The sequence below is a fragment of the Lepidochelys olivacea genome, assembly GCF_965140295.1.
Source record: "Lepidochelys olivacea isolate rLepOli2 genome assembly, chromosome: 6".
NCBI classification, from domain to species: domain Eukaryota; kingdom Metazoa; phylum Chordata; order Testudines; family Cheloniidae; genus Lepidochelys; species Lepidochelys olivacea.
In genome coordinates this window covers 31,821,878-31,848,820 of record NC_140416.1, presented here as the reverse complement: position 1 = coordinate 31,848,820, position 26,943 = coordinate 31,821,878, and the positions used below count along the sequence as shown (strand labels likewise).

The window sequence follows — 26,943 nt, the reverse complement described above, 5'->3', positions numbered from 1 at the left end:
TATGTCCTTCTGGAACTTTGGGTATATCTTAAGGAAACCTGTTATTTGCCAAGAAGGTGTGCAGCATAGTCTTCTAATAAGATGAAAGTAGCCTTTGTTAAATGATCTCACCACTTTTTAATGGTTTACATTCGTTCTGTTGCATACCCAGGTCATCCCATTTACCCTTTTTAAATACTGGCACAATTTTAGCTTTCTTGCAGTCTTTTGGAATTTCCTCATTGTTTCAAGAGTTATTGAAAATCAACATTTTGATAAGCTCTTTTAAAACTCTTGGATGCAATTTAGTAGCTGCTGTTTAACATCCTCCTGAGGAGTTGTTATTGAAATGGAAAATGTTACATCATCATTATACAATATGACTACATTAACTGTTCTTCTCAGACAAATACAGAAATATTTATTGACTATTTCTGCCTTTTTTTTTAATTACTATTGACAATTCTACTATTTCCAACCAGTAATGGACCAATGCCATTGTTAGGATTCTCTTTGTTCCTAATAAACTTTAAAATCTCCTCCTTGTTGTCCTTAACTCTACTAGCCATAGAGTTGGCCTTTGGCCTTTTGCTTCCCTTATCAGTTTTCTACAATTCTTAGCTTCTGATTTATATTTATTATTCTCAACTTCTACTATCACCTGATGCAGAAGAAACAAGCAGTGGTATTTTTCAGGATTAGCTATACCAGTGGCAGACTCCTTTCTCAATGGGAAAAGACTTTTTAAACTTTCTTCTGACAAGTCTTGGGTGTTGCTGGCATTCCTGTAAAACAGGGCACGCTGACCCTTTATGGTAGGGTACAGGCCTGACACTGCTTGTTGCCATGTTCAGGACAGAATGAGTAGAATTCTAGGAGGGCTAGTTCCCAACACTGATGAGAGATGTATGCCTTGCATCAATGCATGATATGAAAGGTGGCATGGATATAAGGTGCTTTCTTTTCTTGTGTGAAAGAGAGACCAGGGAAGAAGCAAGACCTGCTGTGCGTGTCTCTACAGAGAGAGAGAGAGAAAGAAAGGCCCGGGAAAACCTTAGTTGGGCATTTTGAAAAAGCCAGTGAAAAGTTGCATGAAGTTCCAAGGAAGGGTGGTGGTTGTGGCAAGGCAAAGGAAGTAGCTTTGAAGGAGAAGAGAAGGAGAGAGAGTTGGGGGTCAGACTCAGAACTAATGCCTCCTTCATTGTTAAGGGCCCCAAGGCTGGTACTTGTTGAACAGGGAGGGCACAAGCTCCCTTTTTACTCTGAGGGGCTAGTGGGAAGATGTTGCTGTTGTATCCTAGAGAGGGGAGAAGAATGAAGATTGACATATCTTTAGGTGAGGGGCTGTTATGCCTCTGAGAGGGGTTAAGACTGACAAAGCCACAAGAGAACTGTAAAAAGAAAAGGAGTACTTGTGACACCTTAGAGACTAACAAATGTATTTGAGCATAAGCTTTTGTGAGCTACAGCTCACTTTATCGGATGCATGCAGTGGAAAATACAGTAGGGGGATTTTATATACACAGAGAACGTGAAACAATAGGTGTTACCATATACACTGTAATGAGAGTGATCAGGTAAGGTGAGCTATTACCAGCGGGGGAGGGGGGGCACCTTTTGTACTGATAATCAAGGTGGGCCATTTCCAGCAGTTGACAAGAATGTATGAGGAACAGTGGGGGAAGAGGGGAAATAAACATGGGGAAATAGTTTTACTTTGTGTAATGACACATCCACTCCCAGTCTTTATTCAAGGCTAATTTAATGGTTTCCAGTTTGCAAATTAATTCCAATTCAGCAGTCTCTCGTTGAAGTCTGTTTCTGAAGTTTCTTTGTTTTAATATTTCCACTTTTAGAGAAGCTGGGTAAAGGGTTTAGACTTTTTATTAGGCCATTTGTTATTCTAGAAACACCGCTCTCTCCCTCAGGTGGTGTTGGCACCCTGAAACAAGGTCCTGACGTTTGTAAATAGATCGTATTGAACTGAGACTCTCTACTGCTCCTCACCCTTGTGCATCCCACATGGTCCCTTTACCAAGCACCACAGAGCCCTGTTTGGAGTCTTCTGACACACTCCAACGAACGGTCAGATTGTCACTCTCACAAAAATCACAAATTCTCTGAGATTAGCAATGCTTGTTAGCATTTCTAAATATTATTGTGAAACTTCAGCACTTCTAAAAATCTGGCGCCAGATGCTGACAATTTTCCTGACCACATATTCTAAGAAATTATTTGTTTAATGTGCATTAATAGACATATGTCTGTCATAACACTGATCCTAATACCAGGTAAGTTAAAATGAAAAACAAACTCTAATTTTGCTTCCCTGGCCTAAGGCCAGCTTCTTTCTCTCTAATTTCCATTTTAGCTGTTCCAAAAGCCTGTGAAAAATCTCACATTTTAACACTTTATACTGTTACAAAGGTTCTTAATACTTCAGTCACTAATGTTTTTGTTTAAAACCCTTTTGATCTCACTATCCAGTCAGGCATAACTCTCATAGACTTCAACAATTCTGGACAGAATTTGGCTATTCTAATTATTAGGGCTGTCAACGATTTTAAAAAGTAATAGCAATTAATCATGAGATTAAAAAAAATAGTCATGATTAATTGCAGTTTTAATTGCACTGTTAATGATAGAATACCATTTATTTAAATATTTTGGATGTTTTCTACATTTTCAAATACATTGATTACAATTACAATACAGAATACAAAGTACACAGTGCTCACTTTATATTATTAGTTTTTATTACAAATATTTGCACTGTAAAAACAAAAGAAATAGTATTTTTCAGTTCACCTCATACAAGTTCTGTAGTGCAATCCCTTTATTGTGAATGTGCAATTTACAAATGTAGAATTTTTTGTTACATAACTGCACTCAAAAACAGAACAATGTAAAAAGTTAGAGCCTACAAGTCCACTCAGTCCAACTTCTTTTTCAACCAATCACTAAGAGAAACAAGTTTTGTTTACATTTACTGGAGATAATGATGCCCGCTTCTTATTTACGTCAGCTGAAAATGAGACCAGCAGTTCACATGGCACTGTTGTAGCCAGCAGTGCAAGGTATTTACGTGCCAGATATACTAAACATTCATATGCCCCTTCATGCTACGGCCACCATTCCAGAGGACATGCTTCCAGGCTAATGACAGGTTCTGCTCGATAAAAATCCAAAGCAATGCAGGCCGACACACATTCATTTTCATCATCTGAGTCAGATGCCATCAACAGAAGGTTAATTTTTCTCTTTTTTTTTTTTGGTGGTTCAGGTTCTGTAGTTTCTGCATCGGAGTGTTGCTCTTTTAAGACTTCTGACAGCATGCGCCACACCTCATCCCTCTCGGACTCTGGAAGGCATTTCAGATTCTTAAACTTTGGGTCGAGTGCTGTGGCTATCTTTAGAAATCTCACATCAGTACCTTCTTTGCAGTTTGTCTGCTGTGAAAGTGTTCTTTAAATGAACAACATGCTGGGTCATCCTTCGAGACTGCTATAACATGAAGTATATGGCAGAAGCCGAGGACATACAATTTTCCCCCAAGGAGTTCAGTCCCAAATTTAATTAACTCTTAAACAAGTGTCATCAGCATGGAAGCATGTCCTCTGGAATGGTGGCCAAAACATGAAGGGGCATAAAAATGTCATGGTAATGCCAGGGATCTAGATTCAGCACAGGAAGGCCCTGCAAGAAGGCTTATGTCTGCTGTGACTCTCAAGTTCTCCAAGGTTTGGCAGCAGGACCCCTTCATTCCATGAGCCAGGTGGTTTATTGGGGATTTTCATTTGGGAGCCAAAAGTTTAATTCAGTAACATGTTCAACTTCCCCCACCAGCCTTGGTGAAACAATCCAGGGAAAATGCCCAGAGACATTTCTCTTATTCCCCGCCCAAGGTAGGCCATCCTCAAATCTATGCCTTGCTTCACTAAGCCTCAATCAACCTTTGCATTATTATACCCATTTTATACATTGGAAATGTTAGGCATGGAAAGGTTAAGTTACTTGCCCAAGAGTCACATATAAAGTCTATAGCACAGCTGGGACCGTAACCCAGGAATGCTGATTGCCAGTACTCTATACTAAAGCTTAGACATGTTGATTAACAAATGAATGCACTACATGAGTGATGAGCTGACACTCAGTTAAACAGGAACAATTACAAAAGGAACAGCAAGAGAAAAATATTTTGCAAACTGTTTATAAGACTGACAGACTAACACTGCATTATCTCTCTTCCTCAGCTGTACGTTTTCTGAGTCAGCATTAGCTGAATTTTCCAGACAGGCAGCTGTGAAATGTTCTGGGGACGTCATGTATTTCCAGCTACTGCCCTTGACCAGTAGATGCCTTTTTAGCTGAGCAACAAATATTTGCTGATATTCTTTCAGTGAATCAGTACAGTGGCATCTAAGTAGCGATCAGGAAAGTCACCTCAAAGCCCACAACCGAGGGACTGGCAATACACCATTGTCTTTAACGTAGGAAACAACCCACCCTGCGTTTTTTCATTTGTTACTGATGCTAATGATAATGGGAACTTATTCTGGAGTTACCCGGGTTTTGTTCTCAATCTGGATTATGAAATTCCTAGCTCAAGGCTCTTTCAATGTGAAAGGTATGTTTTCTTACAATTTTTCAGTGTGTGCAACTTTTTTCCCAATGTCCAAAAATATGTTCAAGATAGAAAACCAATTTACATCTTTCTCTTTCTTTTTTTCCAGAAAAGATATTTGCTAAATCAGTGTGTTTGCAAATAAAATATGCAGGTGTATAATTACATCTGTGAGTATGTATAACTCTGTAGGTGTATATATTTTAAAGTAACCTATCATTTGTAGGCATATGAAACCACAGATTTCTCAGAAATAAGTGCAAAAGAGAATATTTTCAGTAACATTCTTGCTTGTGAATATCTTTCACTGAATATTTATGTCCAATTATTTGATTCATTTTTAATAATGTTCAAATGTGTTTTTGATGATATTTGTAGTAATAAGTGAAAATCTGGCCAGATGTCAATGTTTTTGGAAGCTGCTACAGCAAAACCTTTTGAGCGGTTATCTAATCGCAGGATGTGCATGAAATGGGTCATTGGGTGCCTTAGAAAAATGTTATTTTAAGTGTAAACTGTTAGTTTTGATTTTGAAATATTGTAACAGTGAATATGAGTCTGCCACAAAGTTCTCAGGGACATAGGCATGATTCTTGAAGTATAGCTTATAGGTAATGAAGTCTGCCTCTGGTTACTATTGGAAGGAAAAAATAACCCAAACACTTGGGAGTTCCCACTTTTGAAAGACAGTGTATTTCAGGAATTAATAAAGGAGCATCTACCTTAAATAGCTCTCAATTGCAAAATGGTTGCATCATAATTCCATTAACATATAGTCATATAATTTTCTTATGAAACATTTTTGTTTAATTTTTATGTGGTTAATGCTTCTTCTAAGAAAGTACTTGGGGACTTGGTTTGCAAGCCATGAAAGCTGAAGTCTGCTCTTCAGCTAGCAAACAAGTACAACATAGTGAACAGGAGGCATATCCCCTCCACCAATATGACCTGATGCCCCGCCTTGGCAGGACTGCCATTAGAGGTGAGAGAGCAGTTCAAGGAGGAGGGGAGTAAACGCGCCAAGAAAACTGAGATTGCTGATTAGTTGTTGGTGGATTGTGTAGTGCAGTGGTTCTCAAACTGTGCGTTGGGACCCCTAAGTGGGTCGTAACCCCATTTTAATGGGGTCGCCAGGGCTGACTCAGACTTGCTGGGGCCCAGGGCTGAAGCCCAAGCCCCACAGTCTGGGGCCAAAGCCAAAGCCCGAGGGCTTCAGCCCTTGGCAGCGGACTCAGCTTTGGCCTCCATGGCTTCAGCTTTGGCCCCCCCCATCCAGAATGGTGGGGCCTGGGCTTTGGCCTTCCCACCCGGGGCAGTGGGACTCGAGTGGGCTCAGGCATCGGCCCCCCCTTCTGAGGTTGTGTAGTAATTTTGGTGTCAGCAGGGGGTTGCGGTGCAAAAAAGTCTGAGAACCCCTTGTGGAGTGGGAATGTGTGCCACAAATAAGTCAATCCCGGCTCCAGTGGGCTCAAAATTTAAAAGACAAAATGATGGAAGGAGAAGATGGGAATATCGTATACAAGCAAATGACTATACATACACATTTGTCAGCAAGCAACTCCCTTATCTTTGGACAGTGATTGGGGAAGACTGTTGGGAGACCGACAAACTGTGAGAAGGGAGAGTCAGCATTGTAATTTATTTCATAGGAAGCAATAGCCCCTGCTTCAGTTTCTTCTCCACAGCTTTGTGAATTACTGCCAATGCCACATTTTATGCTGCTGGTCATACTACACAGTGTCATGATGTTGATCAATCAATTACAGGCTTTTTCATACTGTCGATAGAGGAAGGACCCGCTTTCCACCAAAGAAACAGAATTGCTGGTTCAGAACACCAGCAGACGTTTTCACTTCCTGTGTGGCTCCAGCACACACACACAAAAATGCACAGAGAAAATTTGTTAGTGGAATAAGAGTCTGACTGCCACCAACTCACATGGCAGCTGTCAGAAAGGCCTCTCTGGAGGAGCTGCAATGCAGAAGCTCCAAAGCCTAATTCTAAGGAAGATATGAAACACTGCTGTACTGCAGCATCAAATAAAAGAGAGGCTTAAACTTGTTATTTCCAAGAACGAGTGCAAGACTATTTCCCCTCACGATGTGTAAGTTGGAGGACAGCAGAATCAGTTATAAATGAGACATATCTTTAACAAGGGAAAGGAAAGTATAAGGGTACCATTTTCAAAAGTGCTTAAATTCTATTTTCAAAATTGACTGTCAGTGAAATGTAGGCTTTTAAGTACCTGTGTTACTTTTGAAAATGGGGTGTAGGCTTCTAAGTCACTTAGGATGCATTTTTCGAAAAGCACCAAAATCTTTTTTGATCAACACAACTCTTAACCCATAAGTCAGAGCTAGGGAAGATGGGAGAAAGCACTAGTGAATGTGCCATACAGAGAAAGCTACACTTGAGCTAAATGAACCTTGTTACGTAATGACAGGTTTCAGAGTAACAGCCGTGTTAGTCTGTATTCGCAAAAAGAAAAGGAGGACTTGTGGCACCTTAGAGACTAAACAATTTATTAGAGCATAAGCTTTCGTGAGCTACAGCTCACTTCATCAGATGCATCAGATGCATCTGATGAAGTGAGCTGTAGCTCACGAAAGCTTATGCTCTAATAAATTGGTTAGTCTCTAAGGTGCCACAAGTCCTCCTTTTCTTTTTTCTTGTTACGTAACTCACTGTATTAGTCATAGATACCACATACCTATCCTTTTAGGAGCACACCTTTAACAGCTAGTTAAAATTCTAGCTTGTGTAATTTCCAAAGGCCTTGAGGGCCAGCTGCAATCTTTCTGTCATGGGTCAAATGAAACTCAGACATCCTCTAATTCAGCCCCCATCTTCAAAATCAGCCTAAGATGACCTGCTCATTTATGTCCTCAGTAGCTATTATCATGCAGGTTGCTGTAGCACAGCAGGGATGAGCTTGTCAGTCTGTAAGTGAATTTAGTCACACTTTGCAAAGAGGACATTTTCTTTCTACCTATGTAAACAACCAGATTTCGATGTCAAACTGATTTATTTTTCTTATCTACTGAAGGGTTCTATGCAACAAATTATGGCTGGGATTTTCAAAGGCACCTAAAGAAATTAGATGCCCAACTCCTGTTGAAATTCAATGAGATTTGGGTACCTCATAGTCTTAGCCTCCCTTGAAAATCCCAGCAGGCAAAGATCCTTCTCACCATAGCAGCCTAAGAATGTCTCTCGCTGCTGCCAGCAGACAGAGCAACCCACCCAGCACCTCATGGACAGCAAAGAGACTAGATCACATGAAAGCAGAAGTGTCTCCCTCACTTTACAACAGCTCAAGTCCTTCATTCTATTCTGCACCCACCAGCTTTGCCTTATTCTCAGATTTATTTTTCTCCTAATCAATCAATTCCACTGTTCTTCTAATGAAGTAGATTTCTCCTGCAAATGCACAACATATGATTCAAGATGAAGATATCCTTTTGCTGTTAGACCAGCCAAGTACAGAAGAGCTCAGAGGCTAGCTAAGAACAGCTTGTGGAGTCAAAGGATAATACATTTCTTAAGGAATAATCTGCCTCCAACACAAATTCAGTGTGCTTCATCACAGGACTCAGAGAGACGATTTAGGAAGTCATGAAAAGTGTAGGATGATTGGGTGGTTGCTGTTTGCTTCTAATCTTTTTCTGATGTTGTAAAACTAGTTGTAGTTTACACTAAAGCTGATAACTGTCCAAAAAGGTGCTTTTTACTTCTCCATGTTGTTTCAAAAATGCTAATTTCAGGTACACATTGCATTTTATCTTCTTTTGTATTTTTCAGGTTAAAAAATTGCACTCTATCTGCAATTCACTCTGCTTTCTTTTCCTTCCTACCGACTGAGCCCTCATTTTCTGATACTGAATCTTCCTTCTTCCCATTCATCGGGTGAACATCTAGTTGACTGCTTTTCTCATATGAAAATATTTCTTTTGTTGAGTATATTATGCATCAGTCAGGCATTTTCAAGTATCCAGCCAACTTGTCAAGTGTGAGGAAGTTCCATTCAATCAGCAGCTCAACTCAGTCTGAAAAGCGGCATTGTATTTCTCAATGTCCTTGTGAGGATTAGAAAATTAAGGCTGGTCATTAATATGGCTGGTCATTAATAAACTTCCATCATCACTTTAAAAGGTCCACTTGGCCAAATTTTAATAGATGCTGAGGAAATCCATGGACTGGACTGGGGACAGAGGAGGGTAAGGGCAGGAGAGACTGCCTGAACATAGAAAGGGTGGGAAGGGATCATGTGTAAATAGTATGAAAGGAAGGAAAGTGTGGAGCAGGCCCTGGAGACAGGAAAGGAGAGGATGGATTAGGTCTAAGAAGCAGAGAGGAGCGTGGGATCTGCATTGCTGCAGCTGGGGCATGGAGAGGCCCAGCAGGAGACGGCTGGGTCTGACTGGGAGGGAAAAGGGGAGACGGAACAGTCTAGAATAGTGTGGGTTAGGTCTGGAGGCGCTGACTGAAGTAGGAGGAGTCGGACCAAATGGAGGATATATTGACCACCAAGAAGAAATGATAAGGTAAATTTATGTTCTCTTCGCAATCCGATCACTCTCATTGTCTGAGCTGAGCACTATGGTACCCAGGCACACCTTCCCCCCCGCCCAGTGGCACCACTCTCACCCCTGCTGAGCAGTGCTCTTGGCTGGCATCATGCTCCAAGGACTACAATATTTCTTAGTTCCTCTCTGCAAAGCACCGCATCTAGCACAGACAGAGAGGAAAATATTCCCATGGATACCTCATTTCCCCATCGCCCCCCTCCTCCACCCCCAAGGCTGTATGGACAACCTGGTTATTGCATGATTTTTATGGCTAATCCATAAATGTATGCATGGCGGTGGCTAGTACAGTCCAAAGGGAATATCTGAGAAGCAGTTATTGTTTATTTATTGTTTTTTTGTTGCCACTGTATATTCATTCTGTTTGGTCTCTACAATGTTCCTTGTTTGTTCTACAGTGTATTGTTCCTTGTTTATTTAGCTTGGCTGCTACTATACCTAAAAAAATGGAGTTTTTTGTTTCTTATGGCCCTGGTGGAATGTTACATAGAGATAAAGAGCCAAATCCTGCCCCCCTCCCTCTCTGTCCCCTTAAAGTTGCTTTGGGCTCTAAAGCCAGCACAGGAGAATCCCCATTTAGTGTAAGGCTGATCTAACCAGCCTTAGGTCACCCTTCCCAGTTCTTGATGTAGTGGGTGTGGCCAAAATGCCACTGTGCTCCAGCAATTGTTGTCTGCCCATTGGGGGCTGTTGCAACATGGTGAAATTTGAAGCAGCTAGCTGGCCCCCCCAGGAGGAGCACAAAAAGGTGGGGGTAAAGCCACCTTTGCCCATCCCCCTCAGCTGTACCAAGCACCGCCCCAGCACAACTGGGGCTCTAGCCCAACGTGTGTAAAAGACATAGGTGCTTGAACTAGGGGTGCGGGGGGTGCTGGCGCACCCCCTGGCTTGAAAGTGGTTTCCATTATATACAGGGTTTACAGTTTGATTCACTTGCTCTCAGCACCCCCACTATCCACATTGTTCCAGCACCTCTGGTAAAACATAATAAGTAACTTAATTTGGCCCATGCTTGAAGCTTGTTACCTTTGATATCATTTAAAAAAATGCATCTGAGTTCCCCAATGGCCTAAAAAGTTACAGCTCAGCAGGGAGGAGGTGACATAATTAAAAATTACAAAATCCCTCTAACATCTTTTCGTGGGTAAACTCCGCATGCTTCCAACCATGTTTGACATCCATGGCAGGCCTTGTAACCCTGTCACTGTGTGAAGCTCACTATGCTGAAGTCAGTCGTGTTTTATCGTAAGCACAAGTTTTATTATTTTAAGATATTATTAATTGGGTGGGAAAACTGGTTTCCAGCCCACCCATCAGGCTGTCATGCACATGTCACAAATGACATCCTCTTTAGCAAGATGACTGCCCCCATGCACAGGCTCAAAGTTGCCATCTATGATTAATTTTTTTAAATATACATTTTCATAGTCTAGCCACGGTGACGAGTCCTCCTCACTCTCTGAACTATTAGACTGTTGGGGTGAACAAAACCGATTATTTTCTTATAAAAGGCTACATGAGAGGAGTTACCTTCCACTGGAGAGTTAATGCCCTAATACCCATAAAACTTGAAAAAGTGAACAACAATATGCACCACTACACACACAGATACTTACTTAAAAGAATAAATTCTAAGGTAATAACTTTGAATATTTATGTTTAATTTACAGATCTCACCATTCAGGAGTGCAGGACCGCAGGCATAACCCTAATTTCTCATCCAAACAAACTGAATTTCTCAGAAGCAGAAAGTGCATGTAGACAGCTGGGGTTACAGCTGGCAAGCAAAACCCAGGTTGAGAAGGCCCGGAATCATGGCTTTGAAACATGCAGGTACGTGAAGTCTATAAGCTTTTAGCAGGTCCATTTCCTTACATACAACAATATGCTTGCGAATGCATCCAACATTAAAGGGTCTGATACTTTTTATTCTAGCTTTGGATGGGTGGCAGATAAATGGCTTGTCATTTCTCGGGTTATCCCAAATCCAAAATGTGGTCAGAACAAAACTGGAGTAGCAGATTGGAAAGTCCCTCTCCACCGCAAGTATCATGGTTTCTGCTTCAATTCTTCAGGTAAGTAGGCATGAGACCTAGAGTCGTTACATTTAGTTTTACTATTTCAAATCTTCATAGAAAAATTGTTGTTTGTGCTTTTTTCCTAATCTTAGATGGCGGATTGCATCTTTCCCCTCCAGGGGGAAAACAAAGAGCTATTGCTAAATGCAGGATGCTAGATGGACAGACGTTCCATTTAGTTCACCTAAATTAATAAAATTATGCTGTTATTAAAGCTCTTGAATAAGGCTGTCTTCATTATATTCAGTTATGTGGAGTCAGCTATGTGAAGCCCTTAGGTATGCTCAGTCATGCTTGTGCCAGTGAAAATGTTTCAAACGCACAGCTAGCTTACACTCCTTCAGTAACAGCAATGTTCTTTCGTGATATATATTATTTTACTGCAAAAATAAAAAATGGCCCAACAAACTAAATTAAATCTAAAAATACCTAAGTTAAAATACATTTATTCTGGCTAAAGTCCATACAAGCTAGTAAACTCCAAAGCCATCTTTGTCACGTATTCCCAGAATCTCCATTTATACAGCCTTGTATTTTACTTCATACTGTCCTGTAACAAGGAGAGAAATTAGATCGTCACATTAGTGACTCCACCCAAGCTAAAGGAAAAGATGGGAGGGGAACTTATAAGTCTTCAAATATATTAAAGGCTGTTATAAAGAAAACAACGATTGATTGCTCTACGTGTCTACTGAAGATAGGACAGAGGGTAGAGAGAAATTCTGGAGAGCCTAGAATGTAAACTGAAGAAGTTTGAACTTTTTTAGATCCAAGAAATAGTGGAATGTGGAAAAAACAGCAATAAAGGCAAGTGATTTTGATGGAAGCATTTTTAATGGCCTAGAATGAGGGAGATGAGAGAGTGGAGAGCAACTAGGAAATGGAGTAATATCTCGGTTGCTGTGGGGAGATGGAACGATGGATTTTGGAGATGGGCAATGGGTGAATCCCGGTCTCAGGGAGGCTAGCCCCTGGCCCGGTCTGCTGCTTCTGCCCAAGGCCCCACCCCTCCTGCTGGAGCCCAAACACCCCCCAGCACGGCCGCCACCACCTTCCCCAGTCCTGGGACCCTCCCAGCCCTGGAGCGCCGGGCAGTTGGGCAGGGGACATGCCCCCCCTCCCCAGTATGCTGGGCGGGGGGCACAGCTCCCCTCTCCCAGCCTCAGAGCGCCGGGTGGGTGGGTAGATGGCACAGCCCCCCTTCCCCAGCCCTGAAGCACCGGGTGGTTGGGTGGCGCAGTCTCCGTCCCCCTCAAGTCCCAGAGTGCAGGCTGGCCCCCTTAGCCCCAGCCCCAGCCTGGCGGGGGGAAGAGCCCCCCGCAGCACAGCGCCAGGAAGCAGGAAGTGGCCTGGGGGCAGAGGGGCGGGACCATGCAAGGTTGTTTGGGGAGACTTAGCCTTCCCCCAGCCTTCGATACCCATGCCACCCACAATTTTGGAGTTGTTACAGTGAAAAAGACATCAGGATTAGCTAGAGCCTGAATCTTAGGAGAGAAAGAGGGAGTGGAGTTAAACATGGCCTAGGGATTGTTGGCTTAAGTAATAGAAAGAATGATAATATTGTCAACAGTAGTAGAGAAGATAGGTAAAAGAGAAGGATAAGGAGGAAAGAGATAAGGTTTGTTCTGACTTGTTGAACATGAGATGGTGACAGTGCATCCAGCAAGAGAAATCGAATGAGATAGACATGTTGAGACTGGGCAAAAGAAGGGAGTTCAGGAGTAGAGTGAGAAATGTGGGTGCCATCACTGTAGAAGTGGTCATTGAGGTTATGGGAGAATATGAGTGTCACGGTTACAGGTCTCCTGCATCTCTGACCCCCTTCCTTGGTCTCTCTGAGTTCACGCTTCAAGTGTTAGGCCTGATGTCCTTACCTCTCCTGAGGTGGAGTCCCACAATTCTTCCCTTCCTTGGTTTGGCCCCAGCAATTCTTCCCTTTGGGAGCTTGTGGCCAATAGTGAATATAGTGACTAGCTGACTATCTTAAAACAAAATAATGTTTAATCTTAACCATAGAAACACAGCAAAGCAAAAGAGAAAAAGGATTTTAACACAATAAACAGTCTATATGCCTAGCTCTCTTATGGAAGGCTTACCATCCCCCTGGAATCTTTGGAAAGCTAAATTGCTTCATACTCCCTCAGCTGGGCCGGTGTCCATGTCACCCTGTTCTTTAGGAACAGCCCTGAACAACTGGCTCCCCGTCTCCCAACAATTCACTTTTTAACCATTTCAAGTCCTTTGGATCTGTCCATTCCCAGCCTGGGCAAAACAGAGTGTAACCTTGGGCTGGAGCAAATAATGTAGCCTCTTTTAAACATAATACCTCGGCATTGTTTCTTAATGACATCCACCATGTTTACTGAGAGGTTACTTATCTAAAGACATTGTGCTCCCTTCCTGCTAGTGTCTTAACAGCCCTGCTATTACATTAAATCAATATATTAATGCAGTAGACATTCCACTAACCCAATACAGTAACTACCCCAGTAACCAGATCATACACAGTATTCATAAATTATTACAGACCAGCCCCACATCCTTCACAATGTGTAAAGAGAGAAGACCAGAGGACTATGTATGAAACTCTGAAGGGTTTCAGTGAAGGAAAGTGGCCAGACATGTGAAAGAGATGCTGTAAGAGTGGCTGGAAAGCAAGGGGAAAGCCAGGAGAGTAGCAAGTCATGGCAACATAGGAAGGAGAGGCGATTACAATGGACTGAGAGATCATTCATGTCAGAGGGGCAGAAAGATTGAGGGTGAGGCCGTTAGAGAGAAGGCTATTAGACATGGCCAGAAGGAATTTGTTAATGATCTTCATGAGTAGCCGTGTTGGAGTGGGAGTGATGTGAGAAAAATCCAGGATGGAGGTACCCCTTGGACATATCCGTAGGAACAGCAGTGTCAGAAATGGATTAGCCATTTATATAGTCCAGTTAAAAAAGACATGATTGGGGTAAACTTGATCCTTCTCCACAGTTCAGAACTCTCATGTGTGGGTTTATGAACTATGTGGGAGGTTAGCTCAGATAGTATCTTGTTTAAACAGCTATGCTTTTTTGACGTCACTGCTTTTGTATGTGCTGTATCATGTCCGTGTATGCTTGAACTGTTCTTTTACAATGTGGCTTTTTTTATCTGTGTAGTATTTTGGATTGTACTACACCTATGAATAATAAGATGAGCTGTGTAAAGACAAAGTGGCAATCTTAACCCGGAATTCCTTACTTTTGCAGGTTTAAATACAGAGAATTGTCACTATTTTACATTGTTGTCATATTATTTAATAGAGCAAATTAAGCCTGTTGAATGCTATTAGGAAGCGATTTTTATTTAATATAGGGACTGAAGAATCACCATTTATTTTAATGGCCAAATTGCCTCTTGCTAGAGCTCTTACAACAAAAGTATTTGGCAAGAGCTCATTTTGCTGCATTTTGACCTTCCAGCTGCAGTGTGCAGAGTCACTTAAAGGCCATAGTGAAAAAAGAACAACTCTGTGTCATCTATCCTCTTACTTTGTGAATGAAAATGCGTCATCAGACGTCCCACCTGGGACTCATATTAAGAACTGTACATAAGTCATTTCCGCCCATTATTTCTATAACATATTCAGCTGGTTAACATGTAGATAACGTTATAGTTTTCAGATTATGTAAGAGTACCAGCAAGAACCAATGACCAATTCCTCCTTAGAGTCACATTTTCACTCCAGCCTTACCCAGAATTCCAGTTTTCCATTTATAATTTTAAAGATGCACTTTTTTTACAGGCATCATTTATGCAATTTGTCTAAATTACTGGCTGTCCCTGCAGATCAGGTCCTTATATAACCCACATTAGGATATAGGGTTGCCAACATTTTACTTGCACAAAACCAAACACCCTTGCCCCACCCCTACCACATCCCTCCTCCGAGGCCCCGCCACTGCTCCAAGGACCCGCCCCCATTCACTCCATCCCCCTCCCTCTGTCACTCACTCTCCCCACCCTCACTCACTCGCTCATTTTCACTGGGCTGGCTCAGGGAGTTGTGGTGCTGGCGTGGGTGAGAGCTCCGGGGTGGGGCCAGAAATTAGGAGTTCAGGGTGCAGGTGGGGGCTCCAGGCTGGGGAAGTGGGTTGGGATGTGGGAGAGGGTGAGAGCTCCGGCTGAGGATGCAAGCTCTGGGGTGGTGCCAGGGATGAGGGATTTGGGGTGCAGGAGAGGGCTTTAGGCTGGGACAAAGGGGTTCGGAGTGAGTGAGGGGGCTCTGGGCTGGGGCTGGGGTGCAGGGTGTGTGAGGGCTCTGGCTGGGGGGTACAGACTCTGGGATGGGGCTGGGGATGAGGGTTTTGGGGTGTAGGATGGTGCTCCAGGCTAGGACTGAGGGGTTCACAGGGCAGGAGGAGAATCAGGGCAGGGCTTGGGGTGGGGTGGGGGGGTTGAGGGGATGAGGGCTCTGGCTGTGGGTGCAAGCTCTGGTGTGGGGCTGGGGATGAGGAGTTCTGGGTGCAGGAGGGGGCTCTGAGCTGGGATTGAGGGGTTTGGAGGGTGGGAGGAGGATCAGGGATGTGGGAGGGGGTTGGGGTGCAGGAGGGGGTGCAGGCTCCGGGTGGCACTTACTTCAAGCAGCTCCCAGAAGCAGCGGCATGTTCTGTCTCCAGTCCTATGCAGAAGTGCAGGCAGGTGGCTCTGCACACTGCCCAGTCCACAAGCACCGCCCCTACAGCTCCCATTGGCTGTGGTTCCCAGCCAATGGGAACTGCAGAACCAGCACGTGAGGTGGAGACAGCATGCGGAGCCTCCTGTCTGCCCCTACGCATAGGAGCTGGAGAGGGGACATGCCGCTGCTTCCAGCAGCTGCACGGAACCAGGGCAGGTAGGGAGCCTGCCTTAGCCCTGTTGTGCTGCCAACTGGACTTTTAGCAGCCTGGTCAGCAGTATTGACTGGAGGCACTGGGCTCCCTTTTTGACCAGGCGTTTTGGTCAAAAAATGGACACCTGGCAACCCTATTGGGACCATGTGCAAACTGCAGATTTCAAAGGTTTATAGCTTGGCCAAATTTGCATGGATTTTCTTTGGGACAGAAAAACACATTCCTGACACAAATATAACCCCACTGCCAAACTTCAAGTCCCTGATCCAAAGTATGTGGACACTAAAACCTCTCAAAGAAAAGGTTGCCTGAATGTTTTGACATGAACAAAATAACATATTTTTCCCTAATCTTCTTCTTGGAAAGCCCTAAATTTCTTTGGCTGGAAAAAAAATCAGTCTGAGGCAGACGTCAGGCATATAAAATTTCAGTCCAAATGGTTACAGTTTGGCAAAGTTATAAGCAGGTGAAATCGGGGGCTTATACTGGGAAGTGTTGGATAACCATAATAATAGGCAGGGCTCATAGCACCACTTGTAATGATGTAAATTAACCTCAGAATGCTGGGTAACCACATGACAATGTAACCTGTGTTCTTACTCAGTTCTTCCCTCCATTTTGTTTTGTTTCCTTGTCATGTGTCACACAGGAAATTATATTGTAAGCTCTTTCTGGCAAGGATCTTGTCTTTTGTATGCCATTGTAAAAGGAATTTTGTCACACTTGTGGGCTTTGGTCCCTGTTCAGAAAGGTACTTAAGCATGTGCCTAACTTTAAGGAGGTGAGTAATCTGGAATTACTCTTATACTTAAAATTAGACATGCTAAATCTAAGCCTCTCTGAATAAATACATAATAATAAACAGTATCAATAGTTGTATCCAGAGTTGTGTTGGTCCCAAGATATTAGAGAGACAAGACAATATATTTATGGGACCAACTTCTGTTGGTGAGAGAGAGGAGCTTTCAAGCTTACACAGAGACCTGAAGAAGAGCTCTGTGTAAGCTTTGAAAGCTCCTCTCTCTCACCAACAGAAATTGGTCCAATAAAAGCTATTATTCACCGACCTTGTCGCTCTAGTATCAATAGGTATGAGGAGTGGTCATCTGATTACCTCACTGCATACCCTCAGAAAAACTTCTGAAAATATCCACCATAGATCAATGTGTGGTTTGCCTTAGGTATGTGCAAAATTTTGCAATAGCGCCCAGTGCAACTCATTATACTTCCTTTCCCCCTTTGCAGATATCTGGATTGATTCATGCATACCAGAAACAGATACAACCCTGTTACCTGCAACAGATCCAGAAATAAACTCATCTTCAACAGCTTCATCTCAGGGCATCACAGAGATACCTACTGCTCCTGAGTCACCAAAACCCCGAATACGTCAGAAGACCTTTCGCATAAAATGCGTAACAGAAACCATTTTACCAACAGTACAGACTACTTGGGAAAGTGAAGAGGAGATGGCAGTGCCTAATGGAAACCGAGCTGCCTTTACAAATGATAGCGTTGTATTTGGAGGTAAAGGCTATATGTCTCTTTTATATGTACCCTAGTTATTAAATAGTGTTTTAGAGTGGGGACATGTGCACAGCTACAACCAAAATCAAGGATTGTTATGCATGAGTGTATGAGGGCAGAATAAGAATGTAAGGAATTGCAAAGCCAAAACTAGTAACACAAAGGAAACTCCTTTCTTTTGAAAATTAATTGGTATATTTGTGGAGGATTAAATATAACCTCACTTAGCTTTTTAATAGGAATCAGTGGAATTTTACCACATAAGTTCTGTTCCTACTTCTGAGGAAGTCAATGGGAATTTTGCCAACACACGCTACATGCTTGGTACAAGTGAAAAACCTAATTGGTTCTCTCACCTGCCAGGATAAAGCAATCAAAACACCCACACAAAACCTCATGTTAAACAAAAAAAGCAAAACTGTATCATTTTCTGACATGCCAATAATCACTATATCTTTCTGATCCTCAACTTTTACTGTACTACTTGGAAAATATGGTGTAGAATAATATATGCATGCATGCAACTGTGTAGATTACAATAGCTAACAGAGCAGTCTGGATATAAATCTTTGGCAAACCCTAGCCCTTCAGTTTTACAATAAATGTGTTTCCATGGGTAATGACTCTGAAATTTTCATCCAGTATTCATTATCTGCCTGGAAAGAACATCAGCTCACCTCTTGTCTCCTGTTTAATAATCCTGATGACAATCCTTAACTGAAGGGTTTTTAAAAAAGCTTTCCTTTGACTGACTATATTTTGAATGCAATCACATACAATTTACATAGGATGTTTTCCTAAAGAACAAGACAACATGCCATATACCTGAACAAAATCATTGTAGTGATGTATTTCTCTAAATTCCCCTGCTTTAATAGACAGTAAAGATTATTTTGATATAATTCATATTCAACAGTGACAAAAATGATAGTCTAAATATCAAAACAGGCCTGAAGTTGTTCCCCTTGAACTCAATGGCAAAACTACCATTGACTTTAATGGAAGAAGCACTGGGTGTAAATGGTAAAGTAGTGTAACTTCCCCTTAGCTGGTGTGCAAAATGAGTGTAATTGACGCCACTGTTTAGCTCATTGTGAATTTGAACTAGAGATTTCCATGGGGGTTGGGCTCACTTACTCAAGGCTGCCTTTAGCAGAATCTGACCTTAGGCACATGAATTTTCAGAAAGGCTGATTTAAGAACTAAGAATATTTTTTAAAAATCAAGATAAACACTTCAATTATCGATATCCTTTTATCTTTAGGTGTACCCATTGCACTCCTTGTGCTGGCACTCATCTTCTTTATAGCATCGGCTGTTCTTGCAGTCTGCTATATCAGAAAGTAAGTTCTTTCTTTCATAATGTACTTACTCTTAGATTACAGCTGATGAATATTCATATTTGTATACAGTACAAATTTAATTAAAACATATGACAAAGAAGAGTGAAATGTGCATATCTGTAGCTCTGCAGATAAACTTTATTGTTGTTGTAGCTGATGGCTTGTCATAGGAAGGAGCTTAATCAATTAATCATGTGCCAGGTGTGTGATTTCTGCATGTCAGCTCATCTGTCTGCATTTAAGTATCTGCTGTAGTGTTAGTATGTTTTCCTTCTTGTACCTTTCTACCATCCCAGTCCTGATAGAAGAGTTCTTATTCTTGAATTATGGTTGTGTTCCGAAAGATCAACATTTGTAAAGCTTACAAAGTGATGCAGACAGACATTCAAGCCAATGGATTGTTAAATCCAGTCTAAAAGCTGCATATGTCTGAAATTACATTCCATCTAGTTTCATCATTATGTATTGCTACTTCTGATATATGTTGTCTGATTTAAAAATATTTAAGAACTAAGTCTAAAAACCATGTGACCACTTAAGGGAGACCAATTCAGCATCCCCATGGCTTTAGTGGGAGTTCTGCTTGAATATGGCCTGCAGGATCAGTTGATAATTCTAGATACTTTGTATTTCATCTATTCAGTGATTATTCAGAGCTCATAATATGTACGCTACCTGGTAGTGTTTCTGTTCTAATTTGTTTTAATATTTCTATTTAAAGATACAAGAAAACCTTCCCATTTTCAAACAAGGAGCCCCAAAAAGAAAGGATTGAAGCCAAAGTCATCAAAGAAGCTAACTCAAGTGACAGTGCTCCTGAGAAGGAACCAAAGAATAATGGGAAAAAGGCAGAAGAGCCTCAAACCAAGCCTGAGGCCACAGTAAAATGTGTAGAAGCAGAAGTTTGAAAGGATAAATATAACAGCAAGTTTGACAGATTTAAAATGAAGAATTCAGAATTAGCAAAACATTTATAAATTGTTTCAGTTTCCCCATCTTAAAAAGGGGATAATGATACCTACCTTTCTTTGTAAAGTGCTTTGACATCTACTGATAGAAAAAGCACTACATAAGAGCTAGGGTATTATATTACTGTAAATACTGGCAAGGTGAATGCATATTCCTTAGTTCAAATGTTTGTACAATCAGCATTCTATGATTATTAATTACACTTCCTCTTTGGTATAAAATGTTCTTTTGCAGAAACATGGTATCTTATTCATATTAATATTAAAAAAACAAACAATCGTCTCACAACTCAACATTTTCCATCTTAACAAGAAGTAACTAAGTCTAAGAATGCCTTGTTGATTGAGATACAGTGTATAATTGTTTGCATAAAATTCAGATCAACACATCTAAAATAAAATTTATGTTTCTTTCTATCCTGGAGGTTGTCTGCTAATGTAATAGCATCCACAATTAATACCTGATCGTGCAACCCTTACTCATTCAGACAATTCGTATTCAGGCAAGTAGTCCCACTGAGTTCAAAAGGACTGCTGGCATGAGTGGGGATTACTCAGGTAAGGGTTGCAGGATCAGCCCCTTAGCCTGTAAGTTCCCAAACAAGGGTACTTTTAGATTTACTATAAAGATAAGTAAGATATTTATACTGAGTATAATGTAATCAACAATGAAGTATTTTCTTGGGTATATCACTGTATCATAATTTACAATTTTATTTATTAAACTCAAGACTGCATCATTCTTCTTCAGATAACTGACAGAAAAAACACCTTTAAAACTGTATCACAATCTGTATCATAAAGGTCTCTAATGTCTATTTCAATGTGTTTTCAAAAGAAAAGGATACCCAGTGTCATGGGAAGTTTACAGCATTTAATAAGAAAATAAAGTTCAGTAGATATATATATTTGTTACATCTGTTTTATTTATTAGTCTCATGAAAACTACCTCCCAGGAAAATCCAAACAGTACACATTGCTTCAATACTATACTTTGAAAAGAGACAGAAACACATGGCTGGTGTTATGTTAATTTCATAATAGTTGCATAATCTAAACATGAATTTGCAGTCTAAATACCAAATGTACTACATATCTCTATTAACAAAGATTTTGGATAACATTTGCTGTTAAAAATGCCCTTCAGTAGGCAGATTAGTTTGAAAGACATATTGCAAAATATCTTCTGCTATGGCAGCCATTTTAGCACAGAGTTGCTCTAACCAGTACCCAAATAAGCATCTCGTTGTCTGAAAGGAAATAACACGAGTCCTCCTGGTATTCCAGGTTGTTAGCAGAATGAAAGATAGGTTATGAAATTAACTTTTAAAAGAGAGCAGCATTTAAAATATGAGCTAATGTAACCCACTAGTGAGTGTCAAGTGTCTCCCTTTGTGCCCAAGCCAAAAAAGATGAGTCTGTTACAGCTTTAGAGCATGCTTTCAGCTTTTGATGTCCCCCAGTTCAATCCCCAGTGGGTTGGCCAAGATGGAAACTGTTAAAATAAAAGACGTGAGAACACCTCTCTTTGAAAGCCACAGGATATGATTGACTTAGTTCGGTAAGGGAGTGGTAATGCCTAAAAACACTGCTGCCATTCAGGATATCCTCTTCATTTCTGAAGGATTTAATTTGTGTTCATCACAGGGGGCTTTATCCTGTGAGGTGCTGAGCGAGCACAAGCACCGTTGGGGAGTCAAAGTCACTTAGGAAGTTCAGGCCCATGTCATGTGAGACTCTGGGCAGGCTCACCATCTTCCTGAGCTCACTTACTTTGTAGCTAAATGTGCTTAGATAAGCATGTAGACAGTTATAGAAGCTTTTAAAGCAATACTATCATTATTTACTCATAGGTGAAATCTGCCCACGTACAGGTGCCAGCACAAGGGCTATGCACCACTTAAATTCCACTTAAGCCATTCAAGTTTAACTGGCACATAGGTTTTATGCTGGCTCTTGGCCCAAGCATGAATTTCACCCACGTTTGTAATTACATTTATTCCTGATTCCAACGTGGGTGATGACTTATTCCATGATTTTAAGGGGAACGAGTTCTCTGTGAAAAAGAACCAAATTCTGTGGCAGGTACTCTTTATTTTGCAGCAGGGAACAGTCAAGTCTGAGTGTGCTAATTAGGTTGTTAATTTTTTCAGAATACATTCCTGAATCTTAGTATCATGCCCTCAATTTCTGGGGTCATGTGAGTACGTCAGACTCTCCACTTTCATTTTAAGAACATTATGTTTCTAGCCCTCATGGTTGTGAAGAAAACTGACGGTGTGACCCAAGTGTAACTAATTAATAAAGCAATATCGGCCTGAGTCTGTGGAGAGTTTGAAGAAATAGATCTGAGAGAGGTGGCATGCCCCATTCATCTCCAGGAGGTGTTAACTCCAAAACCCACTGATCTGGGAAGTCCACCACCACCACCTCAGCAGAGGGCAATGTGTGTGGCAGGAACAAAATAGTGCAAACAACCTGACTCACCCAAGCAGATACAGCTTGGCTCCTGGATTAAGTACTGAGGGGAACCCCATGCCACTGTCCCTGCCTCTTTGTAAGGGAAGGCAGGGCCTTAACACCAGCACATCATATGGGCAGTGAGGATATGATGCAGGGGCAGGGCTGCAGGGGGGGAAGCCACAGGAGGCCCTGTGTCATCTTGTTCATAGAGCCCTAGATTGCCTTAACCCTAGGGTTGCCACCGGTTCAAGTTTTCCCAGGATTGTCCCTTTTTTGTGGCAGCTGTCCCAGAAAATCTGAGTGCTCAGTACACACTGCCTGCGAGCTTACTTTGATGGCCTGGCCTGTTTTTTTTTTCTACCTGAGGTGGCAACCTTTCTTAATCCAGACCTGTATACTTCACAGCCTGGACAGGATGGAGCTCAAGCCAGAGACTGTAGCTCAATGGCTTGGCCCCTCCAGTTGCCACAACCCTCCATCTGCAGTCCCATTTGGAACACCACACCACACTTTGCATCCCAGGCAGGATGGAATTCTTCCTGGTGCCCATGATGCTCATAGACTCATCCTTGGCTGCCCCATTTCCACCTTTTGGTACATACCTTAAAGACAGGTAAGGGTGGTCCTGACAGCCAGAAGCTCTCGGAACCTGCTTTGTAGCGCCCCTTTTTATGGACAGCAGGGCAGGCAAATGTGCTAATTATGTAAAACGCTCCCCGTTGTGGTGAAAGCAGCACAGAAAAAGGCAGCTGTAGCTTGGCACTGGGGGAATGGAGGCAGGGGCAGAGACAACAAAATGTCAAACATGGGGCTGCAGCAGTTGGGCAAAAAGCCAAATTCTGCAAATGTGTTATTACAGAGTACCTGGTACCTGCCTGTAGTATATTTTAGCCATCAGGCCTAGAGGCTAGGAATACATAATTAACAACAAAGAGTAACATTAAAATAAAGCATTTTGCAGCCAAAGGTTACATATGTCCTATGTTCTCCATCTCTGCAAAAGCACTGACCTCTACTGACAGGGTGGGACTGGCTATGTCACCTTTCTGGTGGAGGTGGGGAGGGACAACGCGCATCCTCCTCATCTCAGCCCAGCCCTCTCCATGAACAGATTCTGGAGAGCCCCCACAGGGTCCAGGTAAGAGAGAACAATACACTGAGTTGGGGGCAGAGTCCTCTGCACACATGGATATTGGGGTGACTATCAGGAGTCAAATAACAAAAGATCTTCTTTGTTCATCATATAAAATACATCTAAGAAATGTGAGGCCTGATTTCTCATATGCAGCCAAAACACACACAGCATGAATCAAAGGGACAGGTGCAAAGATGGTTTAAAACACCTGGCATTCCCCTAATTCTACTTTTGCTCTGTGCATGGCAGTTTCCCCCTGGGGTTTATTAGAACAGCTAAAGAGCTGATTTTAATGGAGCTGCAATGACCGCAAATGGTTTTACAGATTATGCCAGCATTGTGAAACAAAGTGGCCACATAGAACAGGAGCATCTGGCTCATTGCTCTCCATGCAGTGAGATACTAGCTCTGCAATGACAACAGTGATAGAAACATTAATCAGCAAGTGCCATAACAGACTAGCATGATAGTGATGTAAAATATAGTAGAATGTGCAAATGTTCTTGGTCATTGTTTAAATGAATTCAGATAGGTTTTTCCACTACAAAGCAAACAGGGGAAATGAGCATTACGCTCAGGATGTGAACTAATCTCAGCAACCAAACCCTCAACAAATGATTTCACCAGGAAAAAAATCTAATATAAACTATATATTGCTGTCTCCACTTTTTAAACATTTTTTATTCTTTTACTTTCTTACTCTTTCTATTTGTGAGAAATTACTACTGAAACAAGTGTGAGAAAAAATCCAAGAGTTCCTATAAGGATATAACTTCATATCACAAATAGTAGTTACTCCAAAGTAATTACCACGAGATGAACTCAAAACTAAATACATTTACTGAGCTGTATGTAATTTTTTCTTTAAAATATTTGCTTAACAAAAACATTACAGTAGTTGTAATATTTATATAATTTATTTATTGTAAAATTATTGCACAGCCCTACATATTGCACAGCCCTACAGCAAATGGAGTAAGGTACTACTTAATGTAAGGCTGTCACATTTTTCCCCAAGGACCAGAATGTGACAGCCTTACATTGAGTAGTACCTTACTCCATTTGCTTCAACAAGACTACTCAGTATAAGATGATATTCAACATCAGTGAAGAAATCACAATCTAGCCCATGTGGGAGAAGGGAGGGAACAGTTTATAAATAATATTATATATCAAATATATTATGTAATTATATATGCTACATTAGCTATAGTTGCCTGTCTAGTAAGAAGAAGCCCACCTAGTTTTGGAGGCATTTGCCTGATCCTGAAAGCTTTTATTAATGTGAGTAACAATTACTCAGGAAAACAGAACTAATAACTTCAGTGGAATTACTGCGATGAGTAAGCATTTGCAGGATCAGGTCCTAGGATTGCAGTCTGAAAGTTAACAAAAATCTACTGTCTAAACTGGCTGTGTTATCACCAATGATGTCATAATTCCATCACCCAATCATAAGCTGTTATGCAAGTGTCGTGAAATCAAAGTGTAAGTGTTAAAATCATGCAGTAGAACCTCAGAGTTATGAACTGACCAGTCAACCACACACCTCATCTGGAACCAGAAGTACACAATCAGGCAGCATCAGAGTCAGAGAAAAAACCAAATACAGTACAGTATTGTTAAATGTAAACTACTAAAAGAACAAAGAGAAAGAGGCACTGTTCAGCTGTAAACTTTTCAAAGAACAACCATAATGTTTTGTTTAGAGTTACAAATATTTCAGAGTTACGAACAACCTCCATTCCCGAGGTGTTCATAACTTTGAGGTTCTACTGTATCTTTAAAAGTCTCTGTTATCTGACAAGATTTACCAAAAATGTAAGATACATGTTTTACATGCAATTTTAATAAAATGATGTTCATCTTACAAAATGATCTATCAATATCTTATAAATGGGATATCTCAAATATAAATATTTATAAAGCAACACAGGACATTTATGAATAAGGCTACACCACCCACATAAGATCACAAACTTCGAAGTGTATCCTTCCAATAACAATGCATGAATTATGTATATATTCAGACTACATGGGTATTCATGTTAGGACACCTGCCAGCCAATGCAGTATTAAAAGTTATTTATTCTGGTAGGACTGGATATGAGAATTATGAAAAAAGAGTGAAATCCTTACTAGGCTCACAGTGCTCTTCCCTTTAACCATTATTGAATAGTTTTGCTAGTGCTGGAATTCTAAGAACAACTACAGGATAGAATCCTTGGGCCAAATCCTAAACTCCTAACTCAGTACAAGATTCTGCCTGGCTGATATGCAAATGTGCTGCAGTAAGGTAGGCACAAAGAAAACTTTCACCACCCTTCTGCATCCCATATAAAGGCCAAGCAGAATTGCAGTCCTTGCACTCCTCGGTCAGAAATGACTTGCTCCCTTCCTGTTCCCATTGGAGTGCTCCCTGAGCAATGGAAAGCAGTTAGAAGGGGAATGAGGATCTGGACCACAGTTTCTGCTAAAAGGAACAGATGGTTTTACATTCACTGTAGGCTGCTTAAGGAACTTCTCGTTAGGTCTCAACCCAGTGCAGGGCTTTTGAAGCTAATCACAGAGTCAAAACTTCATTATCTGTTGAAGATAGTCGTGCTCAGTCACTGCAAACTGCACCTTGTTAATCACCTCCAGGAAGTCTCAGAAATGACAGTGAGCTTGAGATTCCTTTAAGAATGATTGGTTCCATCTAACATCTAATAATACTTTGTATTATTCACTCACAAGTAACAAGAGTTGGATTCCCACACTTAGGCTCCAGATGTTTGCTGACCTTATAAAAGAGAGAGGGAGGTGTATGTACCGTCTGCAGGAAATACGTAAAATGTCACAAGTCCAAGCCAAATCTTATTTGGAATACAGGGATTTCTTTTCTGTAATTTTAACGGAACATATTGTAATGGGGTAGCAACTCCTTCTTTCTCTTTTTTAAGTAAAAACACCAGATGTGAAAGGCTACGATGGTGGAAGATCTAGGATATTCTATAATTTCTATATACCTGAAATTTCCTGTTCGAATTGTTATTTCATAGTAAAAATTAATCCCTAGTGTCTTTTGGTATTTTCCACATATGTCCAACATTTAAGCCCAGCCCTTCTGCTGTGGCTGAAGAGGACACAGTTCAGCTCAGCAGTGAGTGCCAATGTGGCTTTTAATTTTCCCCAAGGCTGGACTGATTATGTACGCTGGCTGACAATGGTTCCCAGGAACGAATACAGCACCTAGGGACGTCCCAGTCATGCTTCTTGCTTCAGCCACAATCTTTATGTCAGCACCAGGGATATTTTAAGAGCAGGCCTGCCTCTTCTCTCTACCAGAGGATCTCCCTTCACTCTGTCTAGCCTCACACTGCCTGCTAAAATAGCTTTATG

At 41.4% G+C, this 26,943-nt stretch overlaps 1 protein-coding gene across 1 annotated transcript; it reads left to right on the top strand.

Annotated features, from left to right (window-relative positions):
* Positions 1 to 4,249: 4,249 nt before the first annotated feature.
* LYVE1 (lymphatic vessel endothelial hyaluronan receptor 1) lies at positions 4,250 to 20,852 on the top strand. The gene is made up of 6 exons (XM_084631095.1): positions 4,250 to 4,606; positions 10,860 to 11,022; positions 11,125 to 11,264; positions 17,372 to 17,653; positions 18,918 to 18,996; positions 19,718 to 20,852. The coding sequence occupies exons 1-6, from the start codon at positions 4,510 to 4,512 to the stop codon at positions 19,902 to 19,904; spliced, it is 948 nt and encodes a 315-aa protein (XP_084487221.1). The 5' UTR covers positions 4,250 to 4,509; the 3' UTR covers positions 19,905 to 20,852.
* Positions 20,853 to 26,943: the final 6,091 nt, after the last annotated feature.

Bases quoted from the DNA above. Each gene is read 5' to 3' on its own strand.
- LYVE1 (XM_084631095.1), top strand. From the start codon at position 4,510: ATGCTAATGATAATGGGAACTTATTCTGGAGTTACCCGGGTTTTGTTC. The intron at 11,023-11,124 runs GTACGTGAAGTC...TTTTTATTCTAG, and splicing joins CATGGCTTTGAAACATGCAG to CTTTGGATGGGTGGCAGATA. The intron at 11,265-17,371 runs GTAAGTAGGCAT...CCCCCTTTGCAG, and splicing joins TTTCTGCTTCAATTCTTCAG to ATATCTGGATTGATTCATGC.